The 14,377-nt window shown below is 37.7% G+C and overlaps 1 protein-coding gene and 1 long non-coding RNA gene across 2 annotated transcripts in view; one reads left to right on the forward strand and one right to left on the reverse strand.

Annotated features, from left to right (window-relative positions):
- LOC136876469 (uncharacterized) overlaps positions 1 to 14,107 on the forward strand; it is a 46,075-nt gene extending 31,968 nt beyond the window's left edge. Inside the window, exon 2 of the long non-coding RNA XR_011018473.1 lies at positions 13,867 to 14,107. This is a non-coding gene — a long non-coding RNA (uncharacterized lncRNA). The remainder of the gene's footprint in view (positions 1 to 13,866) is intronic.
- LOC136876467 (uncharacterized) overlaps positions 1 to 14,377 on the reverse strand; it is a 484,774-nt gene that overhangs the window by 121,558 nt on the left and 348,839 nt on the right. The window contains exons 14-15 of the mRNA XM_068228446.1: positions 13,880 to 14,004; positions 7,801 to 7,987 (exon numbers count right to left, since the gene is read on the reverse strand). Of these exons, the coding sequence (XP_068084547.1) occupies positions 7,801 to 7,987; positions 13,880 to 14,004 (312 nt within the window). The remainder of the gene's footprint in view (positions 1 to 7,800; positions 7,988 to 13,879; positions 14,005 to 14,377) is intronic.

Below are 14,377 nucleotides of genomic sequence, written 5' to 3' on the forward strand. Positions count from 1 at the left end.
GAAACTCTTACTAAAATACTGTTGTTGTAATTAGGATAGGCTTAATTGCAGTTTGGAATTGTGTAGTTCTTGTGTATTACTTTCGATATTCAGTAATTAACAGCAGTTTTTATCCTGTTAGGGGTTGTAGGGTAAAAAAAAATAGAGCACGACTAAGTAGTATTGTAGTGTAGTCGTATATTAATTACCTTATTATTGTGTACTATCCCAGACAATATATCCCTCCGTTCATTTATTTTTTGCAAATAAGTTATTTTATTTTTAATTTCATTTTTTTCCGTAAAGAATGGCTAAGGAGCACGAGTGTACTTACTGTGGGTGTGGCGAGGCATTGAGGGGTATGATGGAGGAGTTGGAAAGTTTGAGGGAGATAATTAGGATTCTCACAGAAGACAGGAAGGAAGATAGGACTCCCTCAAACAATGTACAGGTTACAGTAGGTGTACAAGAGGGAGGGAAAGGAAAAGGAGGAGTTGTAGAAGACAGGTGGTCTAATGTTCTAAGGGGAAGAAGATTGCAGGCTAAGGGCTCTATTCAGGATCAGAATTCAGGACAGGTATCTGTGCGAAATCGGTACGAGTCACTCCAGTTAGAACAACAGAGGGAAGATGTCGGACAGGGAACTGTTGCTGAGATGTGTGGAAGTAGGAGGAAGGGAAAAGGTAGGAAAGGGAAATGTAGAGTAGAGGATAGGAAAAGACAGGTGGAACAGGGTCATGGGAAGAAGAAAAGGGAGGAGGAAGTAGCTTCTGAAGCTATCAGGAAAGATAGGGCTGACCAGGAGGGGAGGGGATCAAATGAGGTGGGTAGGGTTGAGGCTCTGGTCATGGGGGATTCCATCGTTAGACATGTGGGGAAAGTGTGTGGAGGAAAGGGAACCAGGGTAGAATGTTATCCAGGAATTAGGTTGAGGCAGATGTTGAGGAAAGTAGAAGAGAGGGAGGAGGGGAAGGAGAAGGTGGTAGTATTTCACGTTGGTACCAACAACGTAAGGCAAGCTGATATAAGTACCAACATAGTTGGAGATGTGTGGGATCTGGTAAATGCAGCACGGGTTAAGTTTAAGAAAGCGGAGATTGTTATTACTGGAATACTGTGTAGGAGGGATACTGACTGGAGGGTGATTGGGGATTTAAATGAGACTATGGAGTGGGTATGTGGGAAACTGGGAGTGAAATTTCGAGATCCTAATGGGTGGGTAGGAGATAGGGATCTGCGCTCGGATGGCCTTCATTTAAACCGCAGTGGTACGTATAAGTTAGGAAATTTGTTTGGAAGGGTAATAGGGAGGTACATTCAGGGAAACGGGATGGCCAAGGGAGTGGTGATATGGGAACAGGGAACTGGAAATCAAGTAGGGATGACATAAAATTGTTAGTGTTGAACTGTAGAAGTATTGTAAAGAAAGGAATACAATTAATTTAATAGATATATATTTACCAGATACAGTAATAGGAGTTGAATCATGGCTGAGAAATGATATAATGGATGCAGAAATTTTCTCAAGGCACTGGAGTGTGTATCGTAGAGATAAGATAGGAATGGTGGGAGGGGGAGTGTTCATTCTGGTGAAAGAAGAATTTGTAAGCTACGAAAAAGTTAAAGATGAGACACATGAAATTCTAGGTGTAAGGCTCATTTCTAAAGATAATAGGCAACTTGATATATTTGGAGTGTACAGATCAGGAAAGGGTAGCATTGACGCGGATTCGGAATTATTTGATAGGATAGTCAGCTATGTGGGAAACGACATGAAAAGAACTGTGATTGTAGCGGGAGATCTCAATTTGCCAGATGTCAATTGGGAAGGAAATGCAAACGACAGGAAGCATGACCAACAAATGGCAAGTAAGTTAATATGGGAAGGACAGCTGATTCAGAAAGTGATGGAACCAACCAGAGGGAAAAATATCCTGGATGTGGTGCTGATAAAACCAGATGAGCTCTATAGGGAAACTGAAGTAATAGATGGTATTAGTGATCATGAAGCTGTTTTTGTCGTACTTCAAAATAAATGTGATAGAAAGAAAGGTCTTAAAAGTAGGACTGTTAGGCAGTACCATATGGCTGATAAAGCAGGCATGAGGCAGTTTCTAAAAAGTAACTATGATTGCTGAAAAACGGTAAATAAAAATGTAAACAGACTCTGGGATGGGTTGAAAGAAATTGTTGAGGAATGCAAAAAAAGGTTTGTACCTTTGAGGGTGGTAAGGAATGGTAAAGACCCACCTTATTATAATAGAGAAATAAAGATACTAAGAAGGAGGTGCAGACTGGAAAGAAATAGAGTTAGAAATGGCTGTGGAAGTAAGGAGAAATTGAAGGAACTTACTAGAAAATTGAATCTAGCAAAGAAGGCAGCTAAGGATAACATGATGGCAAGCATAATTGGCAGTCACACAAATTGTAGTGAAAAATGGAAGGGTATGTATAGGTATTTTAAGGCAGAAACAGGTTTCAAGGAGGACATTCCAGGAATAATTAATAAACAAGGGGAGTGTGTATGTGAGGATCTTCAAAAGGCAGAAGTATTCAGTCAGCAGTATGTATTGTTGGTTACAAGGATGATGTCGAGATAGAGGAGGAGACTAAGGCCAAAGAAGTAATAAAATTTACATATGATAACAGTGACATTTACAATAAGATACAAAAGTTGAAAACTAGAAAAGCAGCTGGAATTGATCAGATTTCTGGGGATATACTAAAGACAATGGGTTGGGATATAGTACCATATCTGAAGTACTTATTTCATTATTGTTTCGTCGGAGGAGCTATACCAGATGAATGGAGAGTTGCTATAGTAGCCCCTGTGTATAAAGGAAAGGGTGACAGACATAAAGCTGAAAATTACAGGCCAGTAAGTTTGACATGCATTGTATGTAAGCTTTGGGAAGGCATTCTTTCTGATTATATTAGACATGTTTGAGAAATTAATAACTGGTTAGATAGAAGGCAATTTGGTTTTAGGAAAGGTTATTCCACTGAAGCTCAACTTGTAGGATTCCAGCAAGATATAGCAGATATCTTGGATTCTGGAGGTCAAATGGACTGTATCGCGATTGACCTGTCTAAAGCATTTGATAGGGTGGATCATGGGAGACTACTGGCAAAAATGAGTGCAATTTGACTAGACAAAAGAGTGACTGAATGGGTTGCTATATTTCTAGGTCTCAGAGAATTAGAGTAGGTAAAGCTTTATCTGACCCTGTAATAATTAAGAGGGGAATTCCTCAAGGCAGTATTATCGGACCTTTATGTTTTCTTATATATATAAATGATATGAGTAAAGGAGTGGAATAGGAGGTAAGGCTTTTATTCTCTATAGAGTGATAAATAAGTTACAAGATTGTGAGCAACTGCAACGTGACCTCGAAAATGTTGTGAGATGGACAGCAGGCAATGGTATGTTGATAAACGGGGTTAAAAGTCAGGTTGTGAGTTTCACAAATAGGAAAAGTCCTCTCAGTTTTAATTACTGCGTTGATGGGGTGAAAGTTCCTTTTGGGGATCATTGTAAGTATCTAGGTGTTAATATAAGGAAAGATCTTCATTGGGGTAATCACATAAATGGGATTGTAAATAAAGGGTACAGATCTCTGCACATGGTTATAAGGGTGTTTAGGGGTTGTAGTAAGGATGTAAAGGAGAGTGCATATAAGTCTCTGGTAAGACCCCAACTAGAGTATGGTTCCAGTGTATGGGACCCTCACCAGGATTACCTGATTCAAGAACTGGAAAAAATCCAAAGAAAAGCAGCTCGATTTGTTCTGGGTGATTTCCGACAAAAGAGTAGCGTTACAAAAATGTTGCAATGTTTGGGTTGGGAACAATTGAGAGAAAGAAGAAGAGCTGCTCGACTAAGTTGTATATCAAATAAGAATTAAATAAAAACTTTTCCACCTGATCAATCAATATCGATACGGAATGAAGTGGATAGTATGTAATAAGTTGTATATTCCGAGCTGTCAGGGGAGAGATGGCATGGAATGACATTAGTAGACGAATAAGTTTGAATGGCATTTATAAAAGTAGAAAAGATCACAATATGAAGATAAAGTTGGAATTCAAGAGGATAAACTGGGACAAATATTCATTTATAGGAAGGGGAGTTAGGGATTGGAATAACTTACCAAGGGAGATGTTCAATAAATTTTCAATTTCTTTGAAATCATTTAGGAAAAGTCTAGGAAAGCAACAGATAGGGAATCTGCCACCTGGGCGACTGCCCTAAATGCAGATCAGTATTGATTGATTGATTGATTACATTAAGGCTGAAGATGGCCAGCCAAGGCCTAAACTAGTCCCTAATTTAGTAATGAAATTCAATAATATTGCATAATATAGTATTGAAAAAGATGGACCATACGACATTAATTTAATACCGTACAGTAATTATTATTGTGAGCTAATTGTGCTAACCATCAAGCTGGCAGACATTCTTAACTACAACAAACAGACATATAGCGTGACTGATGCGTGCTTGCAATGTGTGGGTCGGACATGATAGTGCAACATCATCAGAACTGCAGTTGGCCTATGCTATGGAGACTGACATTTCTTAACTACAAAACAGAGATGTACCGCACAACTATGACACGGGTTTGCATTGTGTAGGTCGTATGGACAAAACTATTCACAAATCTGTGTGATGTCATCGGAGCTGCAGTAAGGCTTGTACCTACTACGCAGTGTAATCATTGTTCTTCTTTGATAAATTAAGTTGGGGGGAGGGGTCATGTATGCAAGATTTATTTTTTTCATTTTCTTTGTCTCAAAAAGCCAGGGGGTATAATACACGAGTAAATATGGTAATTTAAGCTGTGCATGGTAAATCTGATTTTTCTTATCCATGCTAGCCACTATTCACTTATATATGTAAAAAATATAAGCTCAGAAACTGGTATAATGTTGTAGAGAAAGTGTGCATCTCCCATGTGATTACTACAAGTATACTAGTGATGCGTTCATAGATCAACATTATCCGTAGCTTGCTGAGTGGTCCCGTTACTACAGTGTTGCTATTTGTGCTTCTCAGTCACCACAAAAAAGTGATGATCAGCTGTTGAAACAATAGATAGTTTCATGACTACATATTTTACAAGTACAGTAAAACCTATCTTCAATGAAATCAAACAGGGTTCTCAATTTTTTCCATTAAAGATAGTTTCCGGTTAACGGAGGTAGGCTTATGCTAAAATAATTAAACTATCAACATGCATATAATGGACATGCTGAGAAAAAAATGGTGTACATAACCTTTCACAGTGTTATATTTACATATTTCTGCTATGGATCAATACAGTACAAGCAAAACATTCAATGAACAGGAAAATATCACTGTATACTTGAGTTATACCTACATCTTCATAATCTGCATTACACTTAATTTATTTTGTTCACCAGCATGAATCACTTTTACTCTCTTGTTAAGATAAAGTACAACTCTTGCTTTCAAAGCCATAATGACTACTTCCGTACGATGTCAGTAATGTAAGTTAAGTGCTCAGTTAAAAGCTGAATTCTAAGCTGACTGACAAGGGGTGAGACGAAGACAGGCATTTTTGATTGACAGCTCATTAAAGCAAAATTTGGGAAAGGCTTGGACAACAATAAACAAGCAATTAGCCATACACTTTAACGTGTAAGTTGGAGAACAAAAGACCTATTTGCCCATTCGTTGTTAGCAACAGAATCAACTGTTACAGCAGACAAGGTAGACTTATACAGGGTGCCTGAAAATCTTCTAAACATTGCATTGTGGAACTTGGAAATTTTCTGTTAAAATGCATATTTTGTTTTCCGTTGTCTGTGGAACACAGTTTCCATTTAATGAAGGGACTACAACAATTTTTCACCCTTAAATTCATGGAACCTCCAAATATTTCTGTTTAAGCCAAGTTTCTGTTTAATCAAGGGTCTGTTGAAAGGAGCTTTTAATGTTTATATCCTCTTCCATCATTTTGTCCCAGTCTACTCCCCTTTATTGAATCAAGCCACCTTGTTCTAGGCCTCCCTCTTGCTCTCTTTCCCTCGAACTTCATCTACATCATCTGTTTTGGTATTCTTTTCTCCTCCATCCTCTTTACATGTTGAAACCATCTTAGTTTACTCCTATCAATTCTCTGTCTGGCTCCATGGCTAAATGGTTAGCGTGCTGGTCTTTGGTCACAGGGGTCCCGGGTTCGATTCCCGGCAGGGTCGGGAATTTTAACTACCATTTGTTAATTTTGCTGGCCAGGGGCTCGGTGTATGTGTCGTCTTCATCATCATTTCATCCTCATCATGAAGAGCAGGTCATCTCCGGGAGTCAAATCAAAAGACCTGCATCTGGCGAGCCAAACTGGTCCTCGGACACTCCCGGCACTAAAAGCCATACGCCATTTCATTTTTCAAATCTCTCATTTAGGTTTTCCATTCTGAGCTCCTTTCTCACATCTTTGTTTCTCAATCTGTCATTCCTTCTCTTTCCTATCATACTTCTCAAGTATTTCATTTTGCTGGCTTGAATTCTGCTCTACCGAGCTCGATAGCTGCAGTCGCTTAAGTGCGGCCAGTATCCAGTAATCGGGAGATCGTGGGTTCGAGCCCCACTGTCGGCAGCCCTGAAGATGGTTTTCCGTGGTTTCCCATTTTCACACCAGGCAAATGCCGGGGCTGTACCTTAATTAAGGCCACGGCCGCTTCCTTCCACTTCCTAGGCATTTCCTATCCCATCGTCGCCATAAGACGTATCTGTGTCGGCGCGACGTAAAACAAATAGCAAAAAAAAAAAAAAAAGAATTCTGCTCTCCTCCCTACTTGGCATTGTCCAAATCTCATAGGTCATTATGGGTGCATAATACATTTGGTACATTATCTCTTTACACTTCCTTGGTACTTCCTTTTTCTAGACAAGGTTTCGTACATTCTGGTAGAATGCATTGCCCTGTTGCACCCTCTTGCTAATCTCCATGTCCAGTCTTGTATTCTTTCTCCTCTTGACATCATCCTGGTCTTGCTTTTCTCTGCGCTGATTTTCATACCATACTTTTGAATTTTCTCATTCAGTGCATCAAGTTGTTCTTGTACTTCTTTGTTGTTCATACCCCCAGACTATAATAATGTCAGTGAATAATAATAAGCTGGGCTGAGTGGCTCAGACGGTTGGAGCGGTGGCCTTCTGACCCCAACTTGGCAGGTTCGATCCTGGCTCAGTCCGGTGGTATTTGAAGGTGCTCATTACATCAGCCTCATGTCAGTAGATTTATTGGCAGGTAAAAGAACTCCTGTGGGACAAAATTCTGGCACCTCAGCATCTCCAAAAACTGTCAAAAGTAATTTGTGGGATGTAAAATAAATAACATAATTATGATTATTAAATAGTAATAATTCCATCTTCCTATTCCCATAATGTGCTTCCTTTGCCTCCTTCACGTTACATCTATAACCATTAGAAACAAAAGAGGTGACAGCACACTCTCTTCTTAGTCCAGTTTTATTTCATAACATTCGTCTTTCTAAATGGAGTCTGTACGCTGCTGATGCAGTTACTGTACATAGCTTGCACCATTTTTACAGTTTGTGTGCCAAGTCCCTTTTTTAATATTATATACTGTATATACATAAATAAATAAATAAATAGAAAACACACAGACAACCAAAATCATTTACATAATCATGGTGGAAAAATTGAGGAATTTTTAATTTCCTGTCCCAAAATCCACTTCAAAATCACGGGTGGAAAAATTATGTAAAAATGAAAATATGTGTGTAAATATGGTGATTTGTGATTCCTATGAGATATAAGGGAAAATATATTACCTGTGCATGGAGTCTGAAATGTTACAATTGGAACTCCAACATCTTGATTACTGTTACCATCAATGTCAATGAGTATAATTCTTGCATCATACCAAACTGCTGGTTGTAGTTCAGTTAAGATTTCAGCAAAACTCCCATTCACTGGTTCACGAGGTTGAAGTTTCAGCCAGGACAAACTTTCCTTTTCCTTAAATTAAATTGAAAAATAAATTACTTAAACTTCAAATACAGCATTATTTACATTTTGACGGTAAATGTTACATCCTCAAAATAATATTGATTTTCCTTTAATATAGCTATGTATGTTAGGGTTATAAGAAACATCTATTGAAATTTGGAAAAGAAAAGAAGTAAAGTATGTTATCTTTGTAGATTGATATGTTTATTTGTTGTACTTCAAAGTGTAATATTTTAAAAAGAGCTTGTTTTTTCTCTCAATGTGTATTTAAATGAAAAAGTCTTGTTTGTTTCTTTGGGTATGTATGTTTTAAAAGAAATTTTTAATTATTTGGGTTTTGGGGATTGTATATATAAATCAAGGGTTTTCTTATAACTTTTTAGACATGGTGTACTTGCACATGCAAGGTTTGTAGGATGCTTCGAGGAATTTCCGGTTGCATCAGTTTGGAAATTTCTCAAAGCTACGCGCAGTATTTGATCAGCAGTTTTTTTCTGGTCCCCCATTGGTCATAATAAAACCATTTGCTATTAGCAAATGCTAGAAATGCGGACGCACTCATTGGTTGTTTCGCGATGTCACCATTTTTGGCATCTGAGCTCTTGGCCAGAGCCAAGCTCATTCCCGCTGTCTTCTTGTTTTGACTGGCAATGGGAGAAGTTGTCTTCCCCATCTGACGGGTCTCTTGGCCCCCTTACTAGGTAAGCACTATCTATTTCTTCTTTCGGGTAGTAATTTTCAAATGTAGTGTTCAATTCAATTTTTCTTTAACCTCCGGAGCTTACCTGCTTTTCTCCCAGTCGCCAAATTTAATTTCACATGATTAGGACCTTGCGGCTAGTCACATCATTTTATTTTAGAGGCAGTTCCCTTTTCCTCTTGGTTTCATAAATTGTTTTAATATGTAAAATTTCAATTCCCTTTTTCTTTGGTTTTAAATTGTATAAGTATGTAAATTTAAATTTTTCCCTGGGGCTTTCTCTCGTAATCCAGTTTCCTCTCAGCATATTCTCATTCAGGACAAGCTCCTTATTCAGAAGTGTTTTTGAAAAGGTTGCTTCCTGAATGGGCTCTATGCAAAGATATTTATTATTTTCAGCTGTTCCTTCCTTCCTTGTGACCGTGTACTCTTACTTTCAACACAGTTAGGTTGTTAAATTAATGAATTAATTCTGTATGTTATTTTAAAATTAGCACCGTGAAGTTGGTGTAATGTTTTTTCTTAAATTTATGTTAACTTTAACTTGCGTCATTGAAGTTTGTATGTTCAGGGTGATGTTTCTTCTTAAATTCATGTTAACATTAACTTGCGTCATCGATGGCTCTAATTGTACTATCTTTTTATTATTATTATTATTTTGGTAAGTTCTGATTGCAATGTTATTTTTATCATTATTATTACTTCAGTAAATTGTATTTGAATTGAATCACCATTGATTTCATTTCACCAGCAATGCCAATACCTTCTCACTGCCTGTGTATGGTCCCAACCGCTTACCATCTCAGTTCCTTAGTCGTCATGTTACTCAACCTGATTGTTACATTCCGTTGTTTTCATGTGCTAATTGTGCGTATGTTTTCGATATTGTTTGATCGCGTCTGAAAATTATTAGTCTACCTCATTACTTTAATTATTATTATTATTATTATCATGTTTTATTTGTGTTTGTGTACACCGGAAAGATTACAATGTACACAGGAACAGGACAACCCTTCTCTCTGGTTGAAATTTAGCTGACTGCTTTCCTCTGTTGTATAGGTTGATAATTACACATTCATAGCTTTGTATCAATCCACATTTGTTTCATTTGTTTTTATGGCAATATTAGTTCCCATAGTATGAGCAACTGCCACTGGGCAGCGTATAAGATTAGGTCAACTTGCTTTGTACCAGTATAGGAAGGCAATAAACAAGTGACAGTCAATTCGGAGAGAGCCGGCGGCTTTCTTCTTATCCTACACTTATCCCACATCAAGACAGAAGATCTGTCAAGATGACCCCTCAGTGAGTGTTAATACCCACCCTGCTGATGAAGCTGTGAAGCAGAAACGAGCTCAATGAGGGCTGAGGAGAGATGGATGTAGAATACTGGGAGTGATGAGGACAGAGTGTATTTGAAGACAGTGGTGTATGAAGATATGGATATTGTCCTTGTCCTTTTGTGTTTCCATGTCTGTCCTCGTCTCCTATATCTGTTGTTCCCTCTTCCCGCACTGAGCTGCCATTATGTTCGTCCTATTATATGTGTTCCTTTCTTATTCCCCCCCCCTCTCTCTGACTTGCTTTGTACTAGGACGCTCTCACAGTTGACACATGCTCACCAGTCGTATGGTCAGTGTCAGTGAAGAAAACACTAATATTGTTACTGTAAACAGAAGTACTTAAGCCAATGTCTTGTCAGAATAGAAAATCTTCAAGTCTGCTTTGTTCTTCTCAAAGTATACCCCTCATATGTCAACCAGTTTATTACAACCTGAGTTCAGTTTATCATTAAAATGATGAAGAGCTGATAAATGCTATGGACAATGAAAAACAGTGAATGTGCAGTTTGTAAAGGACTGGCATATATTACATACTTTACACTTTATAATTAAGGATGATATCCATTTTATGATTTACTTATCTGAAGTTCATTTGAATGGATAAAAACCATAACCTTTTAAGTGACATTTAAAAAAAAAATGAGTTAAGTGCAGGATGTAACTCCGGGAGGATGTATCTTTTCACCAGCAAAGAGATACAAGTGATAGTGGTAATATTCTGCGCTCCAGTGATGGGTGGTATAACTACAAATAGCATGCTTTATATGAGTGTTAAGATGTTTAAATGCCTTTTTCTCTGAATGACCAAAATGCTACTTATACTGTTATGGTTTTCATCCATTCATTTTATAAATTTATTGCTTGTAATTTTAGTCTTTATAACTCATTCTATTTTCTTTATACACTATATTTTGCTTGTTTCTGTTTCTGCTCAACATAACCGAAGATTTCTATATTTCTCTGGACCAATACGCTAATCCCAATCATAACATTAATGACATTACAGAGAAAACAGTATCATCTTTGATAAAGCCATTCCTGCATTAAAAAATGACTATCTCAAAATAGTAAACACACGCCCTACTAAACTGACGAATCACAAACCTAACCCCACCACTACCTCCACAATAGCCACTCCTCCTACCCTCCACCTACATCCCTCTCCACAGCTAACAAAAGCCCCAGACGCACTCGTAGTAGTGAGCTATTATTGTAAGCCGTAGTGTTAAGCACCAGAAATACTAAAGCTGGTATAGGGAAGGGAAGCCTGTTAGTATAATGGTTGTTAAACACTCCCTAGCCCACTAGTCCCAATAGTTTGGTGTAGAAAAAATGCAGCCTTCTGGTTGAACACCTGTTACGTGCTCCCTATAACATTAATTCTAAATGTCTGACGTAAACAGGTGCGGCGAGAGTGCGGACGTTAGAGATGGTACAGTTGTGTACTGGAAAAATCATACGTTACCTTGACTTCTTGAAGGATACGATGCTAAAGATATTTTTAATGCCGATGAAACGGGGTGTTTTACAATTTATTCCCATCCAAGATACATGCTGTTCGCAGATAAAAATGCTATGGAGGCAAAAGAAGTAAAGAAAGACTGACAGCGTTGTTATGTATTAACAGCAATGGGAGTGAAAAATTACCCCCAATAAATATTTTGTTCTGTAATATGTGCGGCGAGAGTGTGGAAGTTAATGACGATACACTTGTGTACTGGTAAAATAATACGTTATCTCAACTTCTTGAAGGATATGATGCAGAGGATACTTTTAACACAGATGAAATGGGAGTGTTTTACAATTTACTCCTGTCCAAGACATATGCTGTTCATGGAGAAAAATGCTACAGGGGCAAAAAAAGTAAAGAAAGACTGACAGCATTGTTATGTGTTAACAGCGATGGGAGTGAAAAATTACCCCCACTAATAACTGGAAAATTTAAGAATCCAAGGTGCTTCATGAACACCCATACACTCCGATGTAAATATGCTTTTAACAAAAATGCGTGGATGACATCGGAGGTATTTCTAAACATTTTACGAAGCATGGTGGGATCGGCAGGAAGATAGTGCTGGTGACAGACAGATGTCCAGCTCATCCTTCAGATACATCTTTTCTGTGGAATATCAAAATGGTTTTCTTTCCTCCTAACTGCACCAGTCACCTGCAGCCTTTGGACCTTGGCATTATTCATTCTGTGAAAGTGAAGTACAGGAAGGCCTGGTTCAAAGAACTATTTCTTTCCTCGTAAGAAATGAGGAAATGAAATTGAACACAACGGACACTATTCAAAACTGCTTTGGCCATGCAAGTTTTTGTGCCATTTCAGAAGATTTTAAGGAAGATGACACTACTGATGATATTGGAGAAGATTGGGGGTTGTATCAAAGGACTCGAGTACCACAGCATTTGAAGAATTTGTTACTTGTGATGATGATATCCTAACCTTAGCACCACAGATGGATGTTGGAGACCTTTGTGACAATGCATAAAGAGAAAGTACTGAAGAAGAAGAAGAAGAAGAAGAAGAAGAAGAAGAAGAAGAAGAAGAAGAAGAAGAAGAAGAAGAAGAAGAAGAAGAAGAAGAAGAAGAAGAAGAAGAAGAAGAAGAAGAAGAAGAAGAAGAAGAAGAAGAAGAAGAAGAAGAAGAAGAAGAAGAAGAAGAAGAAGAAGAAGAAGAAGAAGAAGATCCCGGAGAACCAACTTTTGGGGCAGCAGTGGAATGACTGGATATTGTCCGCCAGTACTTCTCCTTCTTCAACATTCATGAAAACCTCATCAACAGTCTCAACCAAATTGAGAGAAAACTTCTTTCTATGAGACATCTGGGCAAGAGGAAGCAAACTACTGTATTGGATTATTTCAGAAAGTGAAGGTTAATATGCTTATTTTCACAGTTCTCATGGGCTATTTTCCACAAATTTCTTTAAAATCATGTTAGGCCTCTGTTCCTTCAATTTAAAATTGCAAAACTGAAAATATACAATACTGTCATCAGGCCAGTTCTAACTTATGGTTCAGAATCATGGTGTTAAAAAAAAAAAAAAACATCAGTTGTAGGTTTTTGAAAATAAAGTTAACAGGAAAATTTTTGGACCATACTTTACCGTAATTCTATATCTCCAACCTGGAATAAAAGATCAAATAAAGAAATACACTCACTATCACAGCAAGCACCAATAATCATCATCATCATCAATTCCAGAAGACTTCAATGGGCTGGTCATCTTCTAAGGATGGAAAATGATAGGATAGTCTTACGAATCTTTAAAGAAGAACTAACAGGACAAAGACCAGTGGGAAGACCACGTAGCTCCTGGAAAAACAAAACCTTCAAGCTATGTAGATGTCTGAATGTGAATAACTGGCAAGAACTCACCAAAAACAGAGTTCAGTGGAGGCAATTTGTGAGATTGGCACGGGACTTTCATGTCCTGTAGAAGCCTGCTGAATGAGTGAGTGAGTGAGTGAAGTCAGTAATACCTGTTTCTCTTTTCCTTGCTGCAGATTGTGCTCCCAATGGTCCACTAAGGAATTTGTTGCATCTGCTGTTTTGTAAATATTTTCTGTTATTCTTGTGTTAATTTGAGTTTTTAGTATTTCTTAATATGTTCATTTATTATTTCTTGACATTACATGAGTTAAAGATATAAATGTATTATTATTTCTTGTGATATATAGCCTATTTTCTTTGAACCCCCTTTTAAGGAAAACCCCTTTCTAAGAAAGAAATATCAAATCCCTCTGAGATTTGCTTGAAAAGGGGTTCTACTATAATTAAGGAATTTGTTATTTAGAAACTCTGCTGTAATTATGAGAACAAAATGTTCATCTTCTTTCAGTAACATGTCTCACCTTGTACTGGACCTGGAAAAACTTGACTGAACCTCGTCCATCAAGTGAAGAGCCATCAGCTGTGATCAGTACTGAACTTGTATTAATTAACTTAATTTCTGGAGCTACGGATAAGGTGTGATATTCTGAAACACAACCAAAATTACTGTTAAATGAAGAATAACATAATATTATAGTTAAGAGATGTGCAGTATGCAGCAAAATAAACAACTCTGAAATTATTGCTTATCTGCTGTCCACATTTCCCTACCAACAAAATATCCTTTATTATATGTAACAGCTTGATATATTGTGAATTCATTGTTGTGTTGATTTACACAATTCTGGTCCTTGCAAGAGACGAGGAGGTGGTTATCATGAAACATTACAGTATTTCTGGTCATACGGAGTGGGGCATCAGAATGGCCCGAGTCTGCTTCACGTTAAAGAACAGTACAAGGGGCAATTTAATCAGATGGCACCAAATAACAGAACAATGTTAGCTGTTGTTAACAAGCT

Source organism: Anabrus simplex, chromosome 6 (assembly GCF_040414725.1).
Source record: "Anabrus simplex isolate iqAnaSimp1 chromosome 6, ASM4041472v1, whole genome shotgun sequence".
Taxonomy (NCBI): domain Eukaryota; kingdom Metazoa; phylum Arthropoda; class Insecta; order Orthoptera; family Tettigoniidae; genus Anabrus; species Anabrus simplex.